General features: G+C 44.5%; 2 protein-coding genes across 4 annotated transcripts in view; both read left to right on the top strand.

The window, feature by feature from the left end:
- Nucleotides 1–4,018, top strand: part of poc1b (POC1 centriolar protein B) — a 28,208-nt gene extending 24,190 nt beyond the window's left edge. For 2 of the 3 annotated variants that reach the window (XM_052061236.1, XM_052061235.1), the window contains exons 12-13: nt 1,841–2,167; nt 2,912–4,018. In XM_052061236.1, coding sequence (XP_051917196.1) covers nt 1,841–2,167; nt 2,912–3,028 — 444 coding nt within the window. In that variant the 3' untranslated portion in view covers nt 3,029–4,018. The remainder of the gene's footprint in view (nt 1–1,840; nt 2,168–2,911) is intronic. The other variant, XM_052061237.1, reaches the window with a different exon arrangement.
- A 4,845-nt stretch (nt 4,019–8,863) lies between these two features.
- Nucleotides 8,864–13,533, top strand: dusp6 (dual specificity phosphatase 6). The gene is made up of 3 exons (XM_052061248.1): nt 8,864–9,570; nt 10,428–10,856; nt 12,501–13,533. Exons 1-3 carry the CDS (start codon nt 9,144–9,146, stop codon nt 12,836–12,838), a joined length of 1,194 nt encoding a protein of 397 aa, XP_051917208.1. The 5' UTR covers nt 8,864–9,143; the 3' UTR covers nt 12,839–13,533.
- The last annotated feature ends 8,659 nt before the right edge of the window (nt 13,534–22,192 follow it).

The raw sequence follows: 22,192 nt of genomic DNA, 5'->3' as shown, positions 1-22,192 counted from the left end.
GTGTCAACGCCTGCATGTTCTGGTCAACAATGCTCGTCACTTTTAACCCCTCCCCTCCCACTTATCTGAAGCCAGTCTAACGGTATCCTTTTCATGCCCCTTAATTAGCAAGTGGGCTAATCAGTATGTTCTGCAGCTGATTGGCACTCAGCGCGTCCTGTTTATCTGCCTCTTGAACGGATTTGATTGCGGCCGCTCTTCCTGTATTGCAAAGGGGTTGGGGAGGGGGGGGGGGTCTGGAGGCACTGGTTGTAAATGAGCTTTGCAGATGTCAACCAGATGTGCTCCTCCTGAGCAGAAGGAGATGAAGAAGCGAGCCCGGCCAGAGACACACTGACAGCTTTGTTCACCTCAGTTTGATACTTCCCCCTCCTCTCCGCCTCCTGTGTGTGTCTTTACGCTCCCCCCACCCCCCATCATTCACGGGTCGCTTTGAACCTAGCACAGGAAGAACGCCCGAATCGATTGCTCTGTGCATTAAGTCTGGAATGTGTGGCACCCTCCTCTTCCGTCCTCCTTCTCTTTCTTCCTCACTCCCTCCTTTGTGCATGTGCGGCGTTCGCGTGCGTGTGTGTGTGTGTGTGTGTGTGTGTGTGTGTGTGTGTGTGTGTGTGTGTGTGTGTGTGTGTGTGTGTGTGTGTGGAGGGGCCAAGGGTGGGGGGCACTGGATGCTTTATTAGGTACACGATCCAATAAGATAAACTAAAAACCATCATAATGCTGATTGTCTTTGGTTCATTTTTGCAGTCCGATGGTAACCTTTAATTCTTCATACTTGTACTCACTGCAAAACTAATACAAAATATTTTGTGGTTGTTGGTTTTTTTTCCCTCAAAGAACCCCCCCCATCCCCCATTTTTGGACCAAAATGCGACTTTTTGTTTCAAAATCCAACTTTTTTCTTGTTGGACATTCAGTTTTTGTGCAACATATGTAGGGTTTTGTTGTCAACGACTGCATTTGTGCATAATTTGTTGTGCTTAGCGTTTATTTTTTAACTTTATTTTTGAACCGTGGTCATTTTTGTGACGAATTTCAGCTTTGTGTGGTCAATTTTTGCTCCTCGACACGCCAAAATATAAATTGTTTTGGTTAACTTTTTTAAGAAAAAAAATCTGCTTTGTGTGGTCAATTTTTGCTTCTCGACACGCCAAAATATAAATTGTTTTGGTTAACTTTTTTAAGAAAAAAAATCTGCTTTGTGTGGTCAAATTTTTGCTTCTCGACACAGCAAAATATAAATTGTTTTGATTAAAAAAAAACTAAACCTTTTTTTGGATCAGTTACTGCTTTTTGTGCCAAAAGATATCTTTTTTTTTTTGTGGTTAACCTTTGGAAAGTAACTTCTTTTTTGAACATATCTGATTGGATATATTGGATTACTTCCAGGAATTACAAATACACAGGTTGATTTTTTTTTCAACATTTTTGTCTCGGTATGTTCTATGAGGCTGAAGGAAAAGGCTAGCTAGTACTTTTGAATGGTCTAGGCGGGTTCTGCATTGTTGAACAAATCGGATTGGAACCTTTTCCTGCAACTTGTGCTACCACCAAAAACGACTTTTTTTTTTTTTAACTTTTGGTTATGTGACTAATTTCATCAGGTAGCTTCCGGAGTTCTAGGAACCTTTTGGTCACGTTGGTTTTGATATTTTTCCAGTGAACGTCAACCAAAATGATGAACGTTTAAAAAACAAAAAAAAAATTGTATTTCGCTTGCATTTTTTGGGGGGGATCTCCATTTTTAAAACTGACTGTGGCCTTTGCCCAGGCATGCTTCATTGTAATATCATGTTTCATTTCCTGACATTGTAAAGCACGGCTAACGTATTCTCCGCAGCACCATGGCAATGACGACCACCACACCGATGACGGCCACGCCCACGACAGTCAGTCTTCTGTCACAACGACGACAGAGGACGAAGGCTGGACGAAGGAAGAGAGCAGCGGCGAAGGAAGTCGACGGAAGCGGCGAGGGGACAAGGGCAGGAAACGCCAAGACAAGGATGTCCGAACACAGCAAGAGGACGACGGCGTGAAATATTGGCCGGACGAGGAGGGCGAAACCGCCCACCAGGTGGACCCGTCGGAAGCGACGTTGGGGCAACAGCCGGTTCTGAACTCCATCCTGCAGCACCTGGTCAAGCAGCTGGACGTCCTCACTCGGGTATTACGTGACAAAGATGTTGATTTTGATTGTCGTTCACGACTGCGTCAAATTTGAATGATTAGAAATATAGTGAAGTTGATAAAATGACGCTTTGAAATCGTGAGAACTCGCGTCCCACGCAGGCTTTGGCCGTGTCGACTGTCATATGGTATATTCACTTAGAGCCTCAAGTGACTAGAATACATCTCACTGGGTCATTTTCCATGCCTCGACAACGGGGCGCTCTAAAGTAGCCCCACCAGCATAAAGTCTTGACCTGCACGTGGCTGTCAAGTTGCCTGTCTTCCTCACTGTCTTTCGCACCCTCACAATGCAACGACGACACCCTCGAAAGGCTAATGGCAACATTCCATCCTTCCATTATCTGAGCCACTTATAATGTTCATTCATTTCCGATCCGCTTATCCTCACAAGGGTCACGGGGGTGTTGGAGCCTATCCCGGCCGTCTCCGGGCAGTAGGCGGAGGACACCCTGAATCGGTTGCCAGCCAATCGCAGGGCACACAGAAACGAACAACCATCCACGCTCACACTCACACCTAGGGACAATTTGGAGTGTGGATGCAAAACATGCATGCCTGCCATGCATGTTTTTGGAATGTGGGAGGAAACCGGAGTACCCGGAGAAAACCCACGTAGGCCCGGGGAGAAAATGCCGGAATTTAACCCGGTATCTCTGCACTGTGAAGTCGACGCAAGTTTATAATGTTGTGACTGTTTTTTTTCTCTTTCCCACCTCAGACCGTTTCTGTGCTGGAGGAGCGTCTTAGCCGAACGGAGGACAAAGTTGACGAGTGTCTAGCCCAGACGCATCATCCCGGAAGACCACCCGATAGAGCACCGGACCACCTCACATGAGGTACTTCAAGTGTGTGTGTGTGTGCGGGGTGTTTGTTTGCACGTGCTTTCTTTTCACTTTGATGAAAAGCCGTCCACCGCCGCAAATGGACCAGAGAAATGAAATGGACACTTCATTAGGTACAAGCAAAAAGAGGAGCCAACGTTTTCAAGACGTCTCACAGACCGCTTACTTTCTACGGCTTTATACTTTCGCCTCTGACAAAGTTTTCAAAGTATGGTTTGCTAAATGGAATCACTAACCCAGCTTCTTTTTCAACCCGAACAACCCCTTGTTCAAGACGATTAACTTGGAAACGTGCGACATCCTGGTGGGGTTTGCTCAGCTGACGTTTTCCCTGGATAGAGACGTTCATCCTGTCTCCGCCCATCCTAAACAAGCTGAATGAGAGGGAAATCCTCTTTGCGCCTTAAGAAGCTTCATGTGTCCGCTGGGCCATTGAGCATCGTAACCCGCGAGCCTCCCGGCAGCGCTTCCCATCTCCGCCGACGGCCTCGTGGATGCCGCCTCACACGGCCTCCCGAGCCTCTGAAGCTTCTTAACGCCGCTCTTTCGCTTAAGCCTTTCACTCGTGCACCAAAGTGCACCTGTCGCGGCAGTGAGTGACGCGAATGTGCAAGTGAGGAGATCACTCTCCATCTGGACCCGGACTCATGTACATCTTACAACATTTTTTGTTAGCGAGACGGTTTTGTTTTATCAGGGGCTCGTATTTAATAATTAATTAATTTGTATTTCGTTTTGATGAAGCGTGATCATTTTGACTCAAGATTGTCCTTGTCGGGTATTTCGATGCGCTTCTGTCCCAATACTTTCACCAACCTTCATAACCTGGAATGATATCTATCAAGGTTATCTTTAAAAAAATGTTTTCATTCAAGCAATTTGTTAAGAGTGTTTTTTACATCTTAATTTGAAATATATACTTTGTGTTGTACAGTTTTTTTTTTTTTATAAGTGAATAAAACCGAAGTTGCGTTTCTTGTGAATGACTCGGCTGCAGTGTTTTTTGCCTCCGTCTTGACAGTTTGGGGGCTGTGGGTCACGTCCCACAATGCATTGCCGCCGTGGCGTCCTGCCTGCTACGTGACGGTGGCGATCTGCTATCGCCTTTGCTGATCCGTCGCTCCTCTGTCCTCCTCCATCTCTCGATCCGCTTTAGCCGCACTTGCTTAACTGGATCGACCGGAGTCCTCCTGCCTGCCTTTCACTGCAGCCGCGCACACACACGGGCGCAATAACACAGCTTCACATCGCATGTGGACACTTGGTACCATCTAATTTGCTCAATGTAACCTGTGATGGATCATCTTGAGGGGGGAAAAATACAAAACACAATTGCTAGCAAAACAGCGCTTAACTCATTCATTCATTCATCTTCCGAGCCGCTTGATCCTCACTAGGGTCGCGGGGGGTGCTGGAGCCTATCCCAGCTGTGTTCGGGCAGTAGGCGGGGGGACACCCTGAATCGGTTGCCAGCCAATCGCAGGGCACACAGAAACAACCATTCGCACTCACACTCACACCGAGGGACAATTTAGAGTGTTCAATCAGCCTGCCACGCATGTTTGTTGGAATGTGGGAGGAAACCGGAGCACCCGGAGAAAACCCACGCAGGCCCGGGGAGAACATGCAAACTCCACACAGGGAGGCCGGAGCTGGAATCGAACCTCCGCACTGTGAAACCAACGTGCTAACTTAACTCATTCAATACCAGCCAATTCTGGACCAAGTCTGAAAAGACGTTTATAAACGTCTTTGGGAGTGAATGAGTTTTTAAGAACAACAGTACGTGTTGGAAACGCTAATACGCGAGGAGGTCCAAAGCAACGCTCTTTCCTTCACCAACTGCCCCCGCTCTCACTTTCTCACGTTTCTTCAATATTCCCGTCAAACGTCCATCCTGGCTCTCTTTTGTTTTGTGTGTGTGTCATTTCGCTCTCAGAGCGTCCTGTCCTATCAAGTCGGACTTCCCTGACAGGAAACAGGGAACAAGAGGAACCCCTCTTGTTGTTGTGGCCACATTGACACTCAGGCACCAGGAAGGCAGGAAGTGAATTGGGGGGGGGGAATAAATGTATAAAGTCAGCACTTTCCAAGGAACTGTTTGTTCCCACGAGGAAGAGAGCGCGGTGGGAGAAATGGCGGGGACGGCTGTTTGGCTGTGGAGCTTTGAACTTGTAAGTGGTTTAGCGCCGGCGAATCTTTTAAGACGCGCAAACCCCACACGAGACCTGCGGGCAGCGGGCCCGACAAAACAGGCTGCATCCGGGGGGGCCTCTGGGCTAATATTTATCTGTAGGAAATTCACCTACGAATGTTTTATTCTGAACCCGCTCAGGGACAGCGGTTACGACAATGGACGGCTTATCGGGCTACATGGTGCATGAAAGGGTTCAATTAAAGTAACACAAAGTGTCAACATCTTCTCATGGACCTGAGGACTTTTGGAATTTGTCTTTGGTAGCAATTAAGCTTCGTGTGCGCTCATCGGCAGAGCCAATTAAAAAAAAGAACTCCACAATAACTCCTGTCCCAAGAGGGCGTCTAACACCCCCATCTTTGTACCAGCTCAGGCCCTCACATCTCCTGAATGTCCCGCTGATGTTTCCTGGGTGGTCCGCGGCAAAAGCAAAGATGGCTAATTGGGGTCAAAGCTAAAAAAAAAAAAAAAAAACCTAACGGACCCCCTTCAGCCTTTTGCTAACATTTTTGACACCCGACGGAGGCACAAGTCCGAAGCACGGTGAGGGGTGGGCTCGCTTTGATGTGCCCCCCCTCCTCCACACTATTGTGTGCATCCATGTTTACATCGCGTAAAGCTACGCTACTTATTTGTTCCGCCCAGTTCAATGATGTGTGCCACTGTGTTTATGTTCCGGGGAGCTACGTTATGTATTTATGATATGTACTGATAGCTTGTGTGACATGGAGCCCCCGCGTCTTTGAACGATTGGCGTTCTAGTCAACTTTGAAATATGTTTGCTCCACAATGTGGGGTCTTGTCCTTGTTGGATAATAATAATTTTTAACCTGGATTTAAAAGCGTTTACTCTTGGGGCCGAGTTCAGTACCTTAGTCATCTTTTTGCAATTCGTTGCAGCAACACAACTAAATGCTGATGCACCATGTTTGCTTTGGACTCTTTGGACCTCATAACCCGACTGGATTTATATTTCATGAGCATTTCTTTTCACTTATTCCGGGAATTTTAGCAATTTATAGCCAAGTTTTAAAACCTACTCTACAGCTGATGGGTGGGGGCGGGGGGGTTGTAAAGTCTTTCGATAACACACTTGTCCTTGAATGTTGAGAAGAATGCGTGGGAATCATTGCCACTTGCAAAATTTGTATTATTTTCTTAACCTTTGATCACATCAACCTTTGATGTCAATATTTGTGTTCCTCACGGAGCACAATCGCGATTGGCAACAATCTTGACTTTTTTTTTTTTTTTTTGTACCTTGAATCCCAGCTACCTCATGCTATCGTTAAAATTCCATCACTTTTGTCTTATTGGCATGCTGATGCCGCCCCGGCGGATGTGTTTGCGTTGAAAGTTGTTATCGCAAAATATACACGTTATCTGCACCGTGGCGGCGTGGGCGGAAGGACAGGAAGTTCAGAACTCTGCCGCCGTCCTGTTTCGCTGATGACGGCTCTCTTGTCTGTCTTTGCCTCCTGTGTCATGTGACACAGAGTCTTCCTGTTTCCAGGGTGCGTGTGTGTGAACATAACACACACACACACACACACACACACCGCCCTCTTCTCTGTTGGCACCTTATCTTGTCCTCATCCCTGCCACCGGCTGCTCGTCTCAGACGGGGAAGTCCTTTGTCCTCACACAAAAGATACACACGCTAATCAGGTTGCCGTGTGTGTGTTTTTGTGATGCGAGTTGGAACAAGAGTCACATGAATGTTGTTGCTTTCTGTCCTATTTTATTTTTTGTTTTTTTTGACTCGGAAGTCCCCCCACCCCCGCAGACCTTGGACCAGTTGGCCAGCTAATGTGGAAACACGCAAACAAGGAGAAAGTGCTTTTTCAAATGTGCACGAAATGTTAATGTGTAAGCAAAGACGTGAAGGCTCACCAAGAGTAAGGTGTAAGCCAATGGTATTTTGTTCACAAAGGCTCATTTGCAAACAAAGGAACAAAGATTCACTAAGCTAGCTAACAGGTAAACAACAACTCAGGTGTAAAATGTTACGGATTCATATGGGGTAGTTTTTGTCATCATTTCTCATGTCAGAGTGCCACAGAATTTCAATTTGGACATCAAATCAAGACTGTTGAAATTGAAATTCCTCTATTGGTTCGGTTCTGTTCCAAACCAACATCCGGATCAAAAATACCCCCAATATTCTTCAAATGCAGTGGAAGTGAAAGTCGGCAAGGAGCGGCAGCAGCAAAAAGAGTACAATAGATCGAAAGGTGAATGCAAACAGCTTGGCTCCATTCACTGCATGGAGGAGTGGGGGGGGGGGCGACTGGGAACCGGAGGGGTTAACAAGGGCCCCACGTTCAAACTGGAGCCCCTTCACACTTATATGCTCACACGCACTCACACACGCTTTTGTTCTCAGCCCCATGTTGGACCCCCTCTGTGGGGGCATGCTTGCTACTTCAGAAATAGAGCAGGACCTCTGCGACTACATTTGGAGGCCACGGGGCCACTTTCCACAAGGAAGTGCCATGCTAATGTCATCAAATGTAGTTCTGGGGCCCAAAAAGGAGCCCAACCAGCAGGGGGTAGTAGAGGCAACCTCCGTTTATTTGCAAGGGATGTTCCAGACCCACTCACAGGAGGTGAAAATCTATGTAAATAAATACATTTAAATTGTTTAAACTTTAAATGCATTTTTGAAAACCCATTGTAAACACAACATAACAAAAAATGCAAGCATAAAATGTAGAGAATAATGTATGTAGTGTGGTGTCTGTGTGAATATATGCGCCTTTAAGAGTCGGGGCCTGGTGGGAAACCGTGTATTCAGACTGCATTTGAGTCTCGAGGCATGAGCCACGGCTCACAGCAGTGACTTTGAGTGTGCTCGTTTCCCCGGCATTCAGGAAATGCCTGAAAGGTGCATAACTGACTTTAAAAAACACGCAATATCGCAGGTGCCTGAATGAGGAACCACATCATGGAGGGGCACTTCAAATAGAAATACTCACAAATAGGAATTACAGGCAAAAGGTCTCCACAACTAAGGACTTGCAGTTGACTATTGTGTTTGTCGTACAGTTAAGTGAGTTGGTTATGTGACAAATATTTGTGAACAAAATACTTTGATGATGCATTTCAAAACATGCCAGTGAAGACTAATAACCTTATAATCAATGATGAAACATTATTTGAAAAAAAAGTCACATTTTCCAAAGATGGATATTTCATTCATATACTAATCCATTCTAATTTGGTTGCGTAGATGTATAGTTTTTAGATTTGTCGGTTTGACTGCGATGCGTGTTGACTTTTACTTGTATTGTAACAACAACACACTTGAGTAATGGGACTGTGTCGGTGCAGCATGTGAAAGCCGACTCCCCTCTTCCTCTCCTTGTCCTCCCTCCCTCCCTCCTTCCTTCCGCAGTTCTTCATCGTGTTTGAACTCACTTGATCCGGAGCGGAAATTCCTCTCCTTTTTTTTGTGAATGACAAACTCATTACCAATTCATCCACACAGAGAGGGGATGGGGGAGGAAGGAAAGGAGGGCGGTTCGCGCCTTCCGGCCCCCGTTGCTAAGACGACCGCCACTCGGGCCTGTTGCGATTGGCTGACGATTGGAAAGCCGATCCCATGCCACGCCCTCTTCACCCTCCCCTACCTCCGCCGCCGCCATTCAGTAGCTTGTCGCCGAGCTCCGGGGTTCAGTGAGACAGAACAGGGACGACGAGGTAACAAGGACGACGACTCATTCAAGCTTCGGCTCGACGATTGCTGGAACTTCGAACTCCGCGGATTGTGGCGTGGGCTCGTTGAGAAAGAAGTGTTTCGAATGAGTAGGAACCAACCGTGGGATTCATTCACTACCCCGTCTTACGCGGAGCCTACCCGCCCGTTGATTGAACAGCACCCCCGTCCACCTCCTCCGGGACCCGTCTAAATGCTGGACAAGTTCAAGCCCGTGGCCCCTCCGCAGAAGCAGGCGCTCGACTCGATGGTCATGGCGGTGAGCAAGACGTCGGCGTGGCTCCGCGAGCAACTGGACGCGCCGCGCCGCGACTGCCTGCTGCTACTCATGGACTGCCGCGGCCAGGAGCCATACGAGTCGTCGCACGTCCAGGGAGCCATCAGCGTCGCCCTGCCCGGCCTCATGCTGCGCCGCCTCCGCAAGGGTAACCTGCCCGTGCGGGCGCTGCTCGCCGACGGGCCTGACCGTGAGCGGTTCGCGAGGCGTTGCAAGAGCGCCACCATCGTGCTCTACGATGAGTACAGCCGCGAGTGGAACGAAAACGTAGACGGCGGCTCCGTGCTGGGGCTCCTGCTGCGCCGCATGAAGGACGAGGGCTACAAGGCCTTCTACCTGGAGGGTAAGTTGGTCCCCCGGAACCGCCGCACTTTTAGTTTTTAGTTACCCGACATGATTTGACATAATACACAAGTCACAACCTTTTTTTTTTTTTTTTTTTTACATATTTAAAACAGCTTGACACAATATTAGGAAAAAAATGTTTGTTGCAATGTTACTTTGAGACACACATTTTGCTTCAAAATCAAGTTTTTCAAATTGCTGGGGGGAAGAATGTATAAAGCAGTCTCAAGACGTTTTGCCCATAGCCAGAACCGACCTTTTATTTTTACATTTCTAAGAGTATTTTAAGATTTTGTTTTCATTGAGTTTTTTTATACTTATGTTCTGTTTCAGCCTCATGTATTTTTATGTAAAGGTGGATTTTATTTTTTTTTTTACATTTATATATTTTGTGCATTTGCTTTTAATTACACTATTTTAAAATCATTTAGGAAACATTTATTGCTATGAAATCACACTTATCAAACCATTCATGCCAGCACCCTTTCCAACATTTTTATAATTAGCGTATCTGTAATTTCATGAAATGTATTTCTTCATCTTTTTAAAAAAAATTAAATCATTAGAATTTACCTTTGGGCGTGAAGTTCAGGCTTACAAATTGTTTTTGGGATGAATTTCTTCCTTGAATTTTGTTAGAGTTCGCAAAACAACACAAAGGAACTAGCCAGTGTAATTTTTTACACTTGGGTTCGATTAGCCTAGCCAGTAGCTCCTGTCGAGGTCGTCTTTTATGGATGTGGTTAAATGTTTTTGTTATACATCAAGAGTGGGCAACCAAAGGCTCTCAGGCTGTATGCGGTTTCATTGAAGTGCCACACGGGACTTGTATAAACAGAAATGTTCTCTTTTTAGGTGGCTTCAGCAAGTTCCAAGCCGAGTTCCCCAATCTGTGCGAGACCAACCTGGACGGGTCATCTGACAGCAGCCCCCCTTCTACGCAGGTCTTGGGCCTGGGTGGCCTGCGCATCAGCTCTGACTCATCAGACATCGAATCGGACGTGGACCCGAGCAGCGCCACCGACTCGGACGGCAGCCCTTTGTGCAACCTGCAGCCGTCCTTCCCCGTGGAGATCCTGCCCCACTTGTATCTGGGTTGCGCCAAGGACTCCACCAACCTGGACGTGCTGGAGGAGTACGGCATCAAGTACATTCTCAACGTCACGCCGAACCTGCCCAACCTCTTCGAGAACGCCGGCGAGTTCAAGTACAAACAGATCCCCATCTCGGATCACTGGAGCCAGAACCTGTCGCAGTTCTTCCCCGAAGCCATCAACTTTATCGGTAAGTTTAGTGCATAACTCCAAATTGACACAGACGAAATAATTTGTCGCAAAAAATGATGAGACGCACCCATCTCCAAAGTTTTGTCTGAAACAAACAAGGCCTTTCTCCGCGGTTTTCATGTGGAACCCCCCCGGCCCCTCCCCTGCACTTTGAAGTTTGTTCGCGTGGCTAAAATGACGAAATGAAAAATCTCCTGTCTTTTTTAAATTCTAAAATACTCATACGTGCCATTAAAAAAAGTATCCTGTATAACCCCAAGTCAACGTTTACTTCTTCAGCATATAAACTGAGCCCAATGTGGACTTGAGCAGTTTTATTTGGGGGGGGGGTCATGTGATAAAATGGCTGACAACATTCCAGAGACGAAGTGTGTTGACGCCCCTGCTTGTTTTGTGTTCGCGTAGCCTTTCTGTGACAACGGCATCATTTTGTCCGCGAAAGGCAGCCGGAGTCATGAGGGTGCTGTCAAGGCTCACAGGATGTCAACAGGGCCTGTAAATGGCTCCTTTTGTTCATGTAATTGGGCAAGGGGTGGGGGCGGCGGGGGCATGTCCTAGATTACTTTCAATAGCGCTTCCTTCCTGCTCCGCTCAAATTACCGTCCGGCTTGTTGCTCTCGGGTTTCGGTCGAGACCTTTTAGTGCGGCTCTTACACAAGAGCCCACGCTAGCGTAACACGGGAACGGCTGCGGCGCTACTGATCATCTCCACCACTTCCCTCAGTGCTGATAAGAGGCCAGTGTATCAAAGACACAATGTTCCTGAACATACAGTCCATTCAGCAAATGGAACTTAAAAAAAAAAAAGCAAACGAAGACAAAGCGACACAATCAACACATTAAATATTAAAAACTGGACTAGAGTTGATGTCAGCTTTTGGATAGCTGTCCACTGTAGTGACTGATGATGAATTTTATTTTTATTTTTTTTAAATATCTATGGCCAATGACATCAAAACAAATGTTCATAGGGGGGAGAAAATGGTCACCATGACAAGAACAACTAATTGCATACACAAGATCACTCATTGTGTTCCAAATCATTGAAAGGACAACATTTAAAAGCATTTACAAAACAGAACTAAAGACAATTAACAGCAGAGAAATTAAACTCTCTTTGTCATATGATACAAAGTACATAGTAATGCATACCAATGAAAACTTTGTGGTGACTGACGCCAGCAAGACGAATGCACAGCTTCAAAATTTTCTTCTGAAGAAAATTGCTTTTATTGCGAAATGGCTGTCCACTGTAGTAACTGATCACGTCACGGATGATTCATATTGATTGGCGGTAATACTGACTGATGACATCAAAACAAATGCACATCAAATAAAAGCTTTTTGGAAAAAAAAACATGTCTGAAAATAAAAATGGACGACTGTAGCAATTGATAAAACGAAAAATGACATCTGTCCAATAAAACGACTTCCAAAATAATCTGAGAATCAGAACCGTATATTTTTCCCACTCTTGTAGTGACTGATGATATCCCAGCCACTGCACATCCAATAGAATTAATTGCCTTTTAATATTTTTTAAATTAAAAATTAGATTTTGATTCAGCTACGACCGAAACACAAAACCTATCTGCTGTATATCACCGTATTGCATATTAATAAGCCCCCTTTTTCCTTGCAGACGAAGCTCGGGGCCAACACTGTGGCGTGCTGGTGCACTGCCTGGCCGGCATCAGCCGCTCGGTGACTGTGACGGTGGCCTACCTAATGCAGAAGTTGCAGCTGTCCATGAACGAGGCCTACGACATCGTCAAGACCAAGAAGTCCAACATTTCACCAAACTTCAACTTCATGGGTCAGCTGCTGGACTTTGAGCACACGCTGGGCCTCAAGAGCCCGTGCGACAACCGTCTCGCCAGCACCGCCGCCGTTGTCACGCCGCCCGGCGGCCAGCCCCTCTACTTCACCACGCCCACCAACCACAACGTCTTCCAGCTGGACCCCCTGGAGTCCACGTGAGTGGGCGACGACAGCTGAAATTGTGAAAATTTGACGACGACCTCGCGTCCTGCTAGGAGTTTTCTGCCAGGCAGCGGTCCCCTGACGTGCATTCAAACCGGGCCGCCATTTTGAGTCATGGACCTAATCTGACTTTTGAGATTGTCTTCTATGAAGACACAAACTGGACACTCTTGTGTATATAGTTGTTGATTATGCCAAAAAAAAGAAAAACAATCATAAAGCAGGATTTTTCATCAAGGTGTAATCTATTGCAGTGTCTTCCCAACCACAGCTGAGAAAAATGTCCCGAAAATATGTCTCCTGAAATAATATCAAATTTTCCTCAGTTATTTACAGTGTGGCTTGCAGGAGTAAAAGAAACATACGCACACCAAGAGCTTGCGTGCGAGGACCAATGGAGTCGAATAATACGTTCGTTTGGAAATCACTGCTGTGCAGGCCTTGTTTTTGCACCTCCACTCCCAGCAAATCAGTCCAGCTGAGGTTGCCTTATTCATTTCGCGTCCTCATGTGACCTTCTATGGGGACTGATGTTGGCGTGTGCATTTGCGTGTGTATGCGGTAAGGGTCCCAGGAGGCTGCTCTTCTTGGGGAGGGGGAGAAACTGTGATGATGAAATTGTGGATGTCTCCCTCCCTCCTCCTATGAATGTAAAGATAAGTTATTAATAAATGGATATTTTGTCTACGAAATATGCTGTACTGTGTTGTGTGTCCTTGCCGCCTCGCTGCCGGAAACAGTCCAGACTGGTTTGCCCAGGTGCAATTTTTTTGTTTTGGGCAGGCCCTCAGGGACAAAAAACGACCATGTATAGTAAGGCGTTTTTAGCCGAAAAAAACGACCATGTACAGTATATAGTAAGGCAGGGGTGTCCAAACTTTTTGCCAAGGGGGCCAGATTTTATGTGGTAAAATGTCTGGGGGCCGACCTTGGCTGACATTCTTTACATTGAACAACAATATTGTTCAACAAATTTTAGTAAGCCAGTCTGTTTCACATTTCCATTTTATTTTAATTTCAACAATCTTAAGAATTTCTTTGCGATTGGCTGTCAACCGATTCAGGGTGTCCCCCGCCTAATGCCCGAAGACAGCTGGGATAGCCTCCAGCACCGCCCGCGACCCTAGTGAGGATCAAGCGGCTCGGAAGATGAATGAATGAATGAATAAGAATTTCTTTTGGTTCATTTGAAACAGGTATATCACATACAACTGCTTATTCACTTGACTTTTTCTTAAACAGAAGTCTCCTGAGTGCAAATTGATTGATTTGAAACATAAAATGTATCACCATGACTTTTCAATAGTCACAAAACCGTTGACTCGAACAACAGGGAAATGAACAAGCAATACACATATCCACAACTGCAAGGATCATTTGAAATATGACATATCAGTCAATATAAACACGGAGTGATGTCTTATTAACTCGTGAGTGATGCCCTCTAGTGTCTAAATGCTATTACTCATTTAGTGAATGCTATTACTATATTTAGCCACTAGAGGGAAGCAGTACTCTATGAAACATCACTCACCAGTCTACGAGACCTCAGTCAATGCAACACGTGTTCCATTGCGCCCAACCTGCGTGCCAGACGGCACTGATTTTATGACAGGGGCCGAGGGCCGGATGAAATTCGACCGCGGGCCGGATTTGGCCCGCGGGCCGGACTTTGGACACGCCTGTAGTAAGGCGTTCTAAGCCAGGGTTTTTTTTTACGGCTAAAAACGGCTTACTATACATGGTCGTTTTTTTTTTCCGTCTAAAAACGCCTTACTACACATGGTCCTTTTTTTTCATCAAAAAACTATACATGGTGTTTTTTTTCCAGTTAAAAACGGCTTACGAGACATGGTCGTTTCTTTTCGGCTAGAAACACCTTTCTACTGTTCTGGAATAAATCTGAAACAGCTCCTGACAACCGTAGAAAACAAATTAAACAAATTAAAAAACTGGTTCGACAGAAATAAATTGTCACTTAACCTGAAAAAATCGTCAATTGTTTTTGGCACGAGACCAATCAAACACCAAGCTAAAATTATGGTAAACTCAATTGAAATAGAAAGAGCGTATGAAACCAAGTTTCTCGGATTAGTAATAGACTCAAAACTATGTTGGAAACCACATATCGATAACGTAAAAAGAAAAATAGCCAAGACTGTAGGGATCCTCTACAAAACCAAGGAAGTGCTAAATAAGAGATCTTTGTACACAATATACACTTCATTATTATTACCATATATGACCTACTGTGTGGAAATATGGGGAAATGCCTGCAAAACAAACACACTCCCTATTCTCAAACTACAAAAAAAAGCAATTCGAATTATTAATAGATCAAAATATACGGAACCCACAAATCCACTATTTATCAAATTAAATACGATGAAATTTTATGACCTGGTTGACTTTAAAATCGCCCAATTAATGTACAAAGCACACAATAACCTACTCTGCCAAAACATTCAGAAGTTTTTCGAAATTCGAGTAAGCAACTATGAATTAAGAGGTACCAACTTATTCAAAAAACTCAAAACAAGAACAAACATCAAGCAAAGAAGTGTATCTAGCAAAGGTGTTAATCTGTGGAATAATCTCGAAACGGACCTAAAAATGAGTAAATCGCTTGCTGAGTTCAAAAACAAATTCAAAAAAATAGTACAAACAACCTACATCAATCAGAGTTAAAATGATCAATTCTAAACATTAAATCTAATGATATATCAGAACTAAGTTGATAAATAGAGAAAGGTATTGCAATATCCATTATGAATACAAGAGAAAATTGACACAAGAGTGCCAGGGTGAGGATGTATATAATCCCGATACAAACCAAAAGTTGTGAAAATATCACGGTTAAGGGTAAATTATGAGCCTTAATGGAGACTTCTTACTTTTTCTTTTCTGATTGATATAAAAATGATTTAGTAGATATAAACACATAACGGGGTAGGACTAGATACGTTTTTTTTACTTCATCCTTCTCCCTTGAACATAATAACTGTGTTGAATGAAGACTGATTTCTTTCTTTTTACTTTTTTATCTACCTTATTTTCTGTCAAATTATTACTGTATATGTTTTATGTTCAATAAACAAACAAACACCAAGAGGAGAATAAGCCTGAGCCACATGCTGCTTCACCTAGTCTGAAAACAGACAGTCCACATTATGCAACCAATCAAAAATAAACATTTCAAAGTCAACTTTCCATTTTTGGGGGTGATAGCGTCAATGTCATTTGTCAGACACCTTTGTGGACGGCGACAGAGTGTCCATGTCGGGCTCACCACGTGAGAAAGAGAAACGTTGCGATGGAGAGCTACTCATTGCTTTGGAAACAAATTATTGATGGACAAAGTTACACTTGTTACACATTGACGTCTGAGGTTATGTCACAGTGACAGCTTGAAAATTTCCATCCATGTTTTTTTAAGCCCCCCCCCCCCGCTTTTTTTTTTACATTGTCGTTACTGTAATGCCCCCGGAGAGCCACGGCATTTATTTAACACTGGAGGAAGAGTAAAACGCTGTTGCTGACATCACTCTTCCCCCACGCTTCTTTCAGGAGGTTCTCCCGAGTGTTGGTGCATCGGTCTTGGATATCATCAACAGCAGCCTTTCTTCTGGTGTAGTTCCCCAACAGTTTATACATGCTGTGGTCCAACCCTTGATCAAGAAACCTGGTCTTGATCCAGATGTGCTGTCAAGTTACAGGCCCATTTCCGAACTGCCTTTCATTTCCAAAATTCTGGAAAAAGTGGTGCACATGCAGTTGAAACTTTTCTTGGATGAACATAACATCTTGGAGGTCTTCCAGTCAGGTTTCAAGACGATGCATAGCACGGAGTCAGCCCTGTTACGCGTTTCTAATGACATCCTCCTGGCAAATGACTCTGGAGACCACGTGTGTCTGGTTTTATTGGACTTAACTGCAGCATTTGATACAGTGGATCACAGTATTCTGCTGACTCGTTTGCAGCACTTGGTGGGAATTGGCGACAGTGCTCTTGAGTGGTTTAGGTCCTAGCTAGCTGACAGAACCTTTTGTGTCAGCTTTGGCTGCTCTGAGTCACGCACTGCTCCCCTGTCATGTGGTGTTCCACAGGGCTCAATTCTGGGGCCTCTGCTGTTCTCGCTGTATCTGCTCCCATTGGGTTCCATCTTAAGGAAACATGGTATTCCCTTGCTATGGAATACCATGCTATGCAGATGACTGCCAGATCTATGTCCCTCTGAGCAAGAAAGACGCCTTCTCATTAAGGCCACTCCTATCCTGTCTGGAAGAAATCAAAACCTGGATGGCACAACATTTCTTGAAATTCAACGAAAAGAAGACAGAGGTGATATTGTTTGGTCCCAGTGGCCCTTGTACATTCCATCCTGTAGACTTGGGCTCCCTGTCTCCTTATCTTAAGTCAACAGTCTTGGGCCTTAAACTGGACAGTGATTTCAAACTCGATCAGCAAATTAGTGCCGTTGTTAAATCCAGCTTCTTTCACCTAAGACAGCTGGCCAAAATAAAACCTCTCCTCTCACATGAACACTTTGAGACAGTAATTCATGCCTTTGTCACATCCCGGCTCGATTACTGCAATGCCCTGTACTTTGGAGTCAGCCAGTCCTCCATCAAGCGCCTTCAGCTGGTACAGAATGCCGCTGCTCGCCTCTTGACTGGTACTCGTAAGAGGGAGCATATAACTCCTACTCTGGCATCCCTTCATTGGCTCCCCATTCATTTTAGAGTTATTTTCAAGATCCTCCTCTTCGTTTTCAAATCTCTGAATAATCTCGCGTCACCTTACCTCTCTGAGCTCATCCGCCCATACACACCTGTCCGGCGCCTCAGGTCTCTGGACCAGACATTATTAGAAGTGCCAAGAACTAAACTGAGGCTCAGAGGGGATCGAGCCTTTTCTGTTGCTGGTCCCTCTCTCTGGAATGACCTCCCACTGAACATTCGGCAAGCCTCCTCGCTGCCCATCTTCAAAACCCGCCTCAAAACTCACTTGTATTCTTTGGCGTTCGACTCAGCATGACTTAGATTTGTTCTTGATTTTACTGCTTGGTGCTTTCTACCGCCTTTATTACGGATTCGTCTTACTGTTTATTGTATATGTTAAATCGCTCCATGTACAGCACTTTGTATGCAGCGATGGCTGTTTGAAAGTGCTCTATAAATACTGTTGACTTGACTTGACATACGGCTTCAACAAGGGACCGAGTCCAGGTGCTTATTTTTGAACTATGACATGTCCAGAAACGTCACGAGCTGCCATGTTGTTTTATATTTAAAAAAAAAAAAAAAAAAAAGCTTCTCGGTCTTCAGAATGTGTATGATGTTGACGAATATTTCTGACTTGTGAATGACTTTTTTTCCACTTTGCTCTTTGGGAAATGGTTACGCATCACATGAGAAAAAAACCCAACACTAATGAAACTAAGAATGAATCACTGTGTGTGTGTGTGGGGGGGGGGGGTATTCATGAATCATTGTGTTTGTTGTTGTGTAAGACAGCTACGCCTTTCCAAAGACACTTAACGGGGTGTCATGGTGTAACTTCACAATATGACATTATAATGGTGATTATTAATGCTACGGTTGATTTGAACAGTGGCGTGCAAATGAGGAGTGTGGGGGGCGTGGTGGGAGGCCGGACGGTGATTCCAGCATGATTATTATAGTCAACAAAAAATTAAAATGTAAAAAAACATTTTTCGTTAACTAAATAAAATCAAAACGAAAATGTTAAAAAAAGAAAAATGAATCGTAACTACATCTTACGTTTGTAAAATTCACAACAAAATTATTGCAAAAATGTCCTTTGTTTTTGTCAAGATGATAAATCAGTTTTCGCGCTTCATTCAAAATGTAAAAAAAAAAAGTCAAACAATTGAAAAAAACCCCTTAATGATTAAAAAAAAATTATTGCACATTAAAGTAAAAAAAAAAGTGAGCGGTGCACAGTACTATATGTGATGGTAATATTGTGCATCTAAATGAGCCGGTGATCGACAGGCAGGGGCAGTCACAGAGCTTCCCCCCTCAACCCCGCCTGCTCCAGAGACGCGTCCGTCTCTTCCTGGACGCGGCCTCAGCCGGTGTCAGGCGTCGTGGGCGAGTGCCATTAATATTAGATCGGCACGCAGGAATGCTCCAACATTAGTCGCACACTCCAGTATTTCTCAAAGCTTTTCCACCAAGTGGCACAAAAAATTAAAAAATCCTTGGCTCTCCAAATATCAACATCAAGACTAGTGTTAAAAAAAACAAGTATTTTTTCACTTCATAAAAATTTTAGGACTACCAAAAAACTAAAAGCAAAGAGCTCTTAAAGTTGAAATGCAAAGGAAATTTGCATAAAAGTTAAATAAAATGGATCGTAATTTGCATACTTTGCATACATAGTCGTACGAAATATATGACTTAAATGAACCGAGTTCACATTCATATTTTTTTGGGGGGGTTGTCGTTTGTAAGAATTGTGATATATGTTTGTTTATTTTTCACATTTATATATTTTTGGACTAATCTATAATCATCAATATGTTCTAATCATTTGACTATTTTACTTTCAATGTTTTTTGTTGGTATGATACAGTATACATTTGATATTGATACTTATTTTGATGCTGAGCAACCTCCCGCCCCGCCACGCGTTGACAGCTGGCTTCCGCCCCCTTTTTTTTATCTCCCCCACCTGTCTCGTGTCACAGTCACCCCCGTCACATCCACGCCAGCAATTTCCTGTTGCCCCCGCGGATCCTGTTACACATTCCAAAAGCACCCACACCCACAACACACCCACACACACACACACACACGCACACACACACACACACACACACACACACACCCACACACACACACACACACACACACACAGATTATTAATCCCACTCAGGGAACAGGCTGTGACCCAAAATCTCATCGGAAGCAACAGATGGCTCACGAAACAACAACAAACACTGAACACTGTGTGTGTGTGTGTGTGCTTGCGCACGACCCACCTTTATTAAATCATCAAAAGAAGCAACAGATATTTGTAGCTCTCCACCATATCAAACCTCAGCGCCTTTGGTACAACACTGAGCGGTGAAAAAGAAGAAAAGAGACTTCCTAAAATCAATCGTCACCACCAGGTGAGGAGAGCACAGCTAAAAAATGTTTGCTAGCAGTTAGCAATTATTTTATGGAGGCTGGTGATAGCGTAAACGGCACAACTTCAGTCAACTAATCAGCATTCTTCAGCGCAGCCTACCTCCGCAGAGTGGTCCTGGTAGGTACACAAAGACCTTAGTGGTTCTGAGGCACCTGGTGGACCCGCCCAGACCAGGGACCTTTTTTGTACGTGAACAAGGCATTTTAGACAATTTACTTGGGCACATTGGGTATTGGTTCTTGTGGTCTGAAAGCCCCTATAATTACAACTTTTAAGTCTTTCGTTAACTAAAATACAGAAATATTAGTTTTCACCCCGTTAGTGTTCACACGTCAAGAGTTACAACTAGTGAAACACACATGTTAGTTTTGTTAGCCCCTTTCTATGCTGTTTTGCTCGTTTGTTAGCTTTATGCTAGCATGTTGTTTTAAATCCACAGTGTCTTTGTTTTTTCAGTTCAGTTTGACACCAACCTCCAATTTGGAGCGGCAACTAACAGTTTGAAGCTCCATTTTGCTGACACAATATTATAAGCTTATTGACAGTCTCAACTTTCTCACAGTGTCACTTGTCGATGAAGCCAGGGAGCACACGATCAATCGTTACTGACTTCAGCTTCATTTCTTTCCTGCGTCCTTCTGGTTGAAGTCGTAAAAGTCCCACGCTACCTCTAAAATTCCCGGAAGGAATGTGTGCAGTGGGAGGACAGGAGTGTGTACATAGCATTTACTTGGCTCCCGAAGCATTTGTCAACCGCATGGTTTCCAACTTTTTCGGCACCGTCGTCTTTGATCGTCTTGCAGAAAAAGTGGGAAACCAAACAATCGCCAGGCGGTTCCCGACTTCTTCTGAGAGATTATCAAAGGGCTATCTTCTTGCAGAAAATGTCAAGCGTGTGGACATTCGCTGGACTCTCAAACCGTCGCCAACCACAAGCTTCCCGTAAGAGTTGGGAAGCAGGCGGCATCTTTGTGGGAAAGAGAATTCACTTCTAGGACAGTTTCTTTCATTTCGTGGTCACGTTTTGGAACAGGGCTATAATAGTGTAGTATATTTTATAATAGTTTCATTTTAAACATGGATGTTTGACGTTCATCAAGGGATACGTTGCGATTATGGACATTTGCCCCATTGAGCCTTGGTGGTCCATCCGTAACCTGTTGGCTCTCTTGCAAGTCACGATGCAGATTTATGAAAGCTTTCTGTCCCCCTTCCCTCCCCCGCGCCCCCTCAAAGAAACAACTCCCGCCTCCCCAACAACCTATCTTTGGCTCCTCTTCAGCCTTTGAGTCATTCGAACTCTCCTGCCCACGCTGTAACACTACAGGCCTCTCCAACACAACATTACATGAATACATGGATGGATGGATTTAGAGAGAGAGATGGAGAGAGTGTCTCCATTGAAAAAGATAAAGTGCAGTGGCCCTGAATCATGTGTGCTGTCTTCATGTAGCCCACCAGAGAGTAAAAATAGATACATGCCGACTATAACCTTTTTTGGGGGGTGGGGTGGGGGGACTAAAACCAAGTTAGGGAGAGAAACAAGGGAGCAAAGGACACCGATGAAACTTATTCTCGGCTCAATGATTGATTGAGTGTACTCACTCAGTCACTTGCCACTTTCCGATGTTGATCATCGAACATTTTTGGATTATAATGCACTAGATTTGCACACGACACCATTCACGGAAGTCACGAGTGGATGAATTCATCACGAGATGGACGATGGATGGATACAACAAATGAATACATGATGTGACGGCCATGTGCATGGATGGATGGATAGATGGATGGATGGATGAATAGGCCAACAGAGGCCGATGGATTAAAACACGGGGTGAATCGATGGATGCTTAACAAACGGTTGGACAAACAAGTGTATTGATGGAATTAATAAATAGCCGTTAAAAGTTAAACCTAAAGCCAAAAGACAGCCAAGATATGAAATATTAATAACTTGTCAGCAAAGGTCAATTGCACTTACCAGCATACACTGATAGCACAAGAAATGTTTCAAACTTTACGACCGTTATTGAGTGCGAATATGTTGTTATCAGTGCCTTTTCGTCACTATTGCATAATAAGTCAGTGAGACATTTACCAATGAGCCGGGAACGCTGAGGAAAACTTCCAATAAAAAGTTGACTAGAGAGCAAAGTACAAGAGTCAAAAACGGTATAAAAGCTCAC

The sequence above is a fragment of the Hippocampus zosterae genome, chromosome 3, assembly GCF_025434085.1.
Source record: "Hippocampus zosterae strain Florida chromosome 3, ASM2543408v3, whole genome shotgun sequence".
Taxonomy (NCBI): domain Eukaryota; kingdom Metazoa; phylum Chordata; class Actinopteri; order Syngnathiformes; family Syngnathidae; genus Hippocampus; species Hippocampus zosterae.
This window is presented reverse-complemented; position numbering and strand designations above follow the sequence as displayed.

Excerpts from the sequence above, each read along its gene's own strand:
- dusp6 (XM_052061248.1), top strand. The coding sequence starts at position 9,144 with ATGCTGGACAAGTTCAAGCCCGTGGCCCCTCCGCAGAAGCAGGCGCTC. Across the intron at positions 9,571-10,427 it reads CAAGGCCTTCTACCTGGAGG|GTGGCTTCAGCAAGTTCCAA; the intron begins GTAAGTTGGTCC and ends TTCTCTTTTTAG. Across the intron at positions 10,857-12,500 it reads CGAAGCCATCAACTTTATCG|ACGAAGCTCGGGGCCAACAC; the intron begins GTAAGTTTAGTG and ends TTTTCCTTGCAG.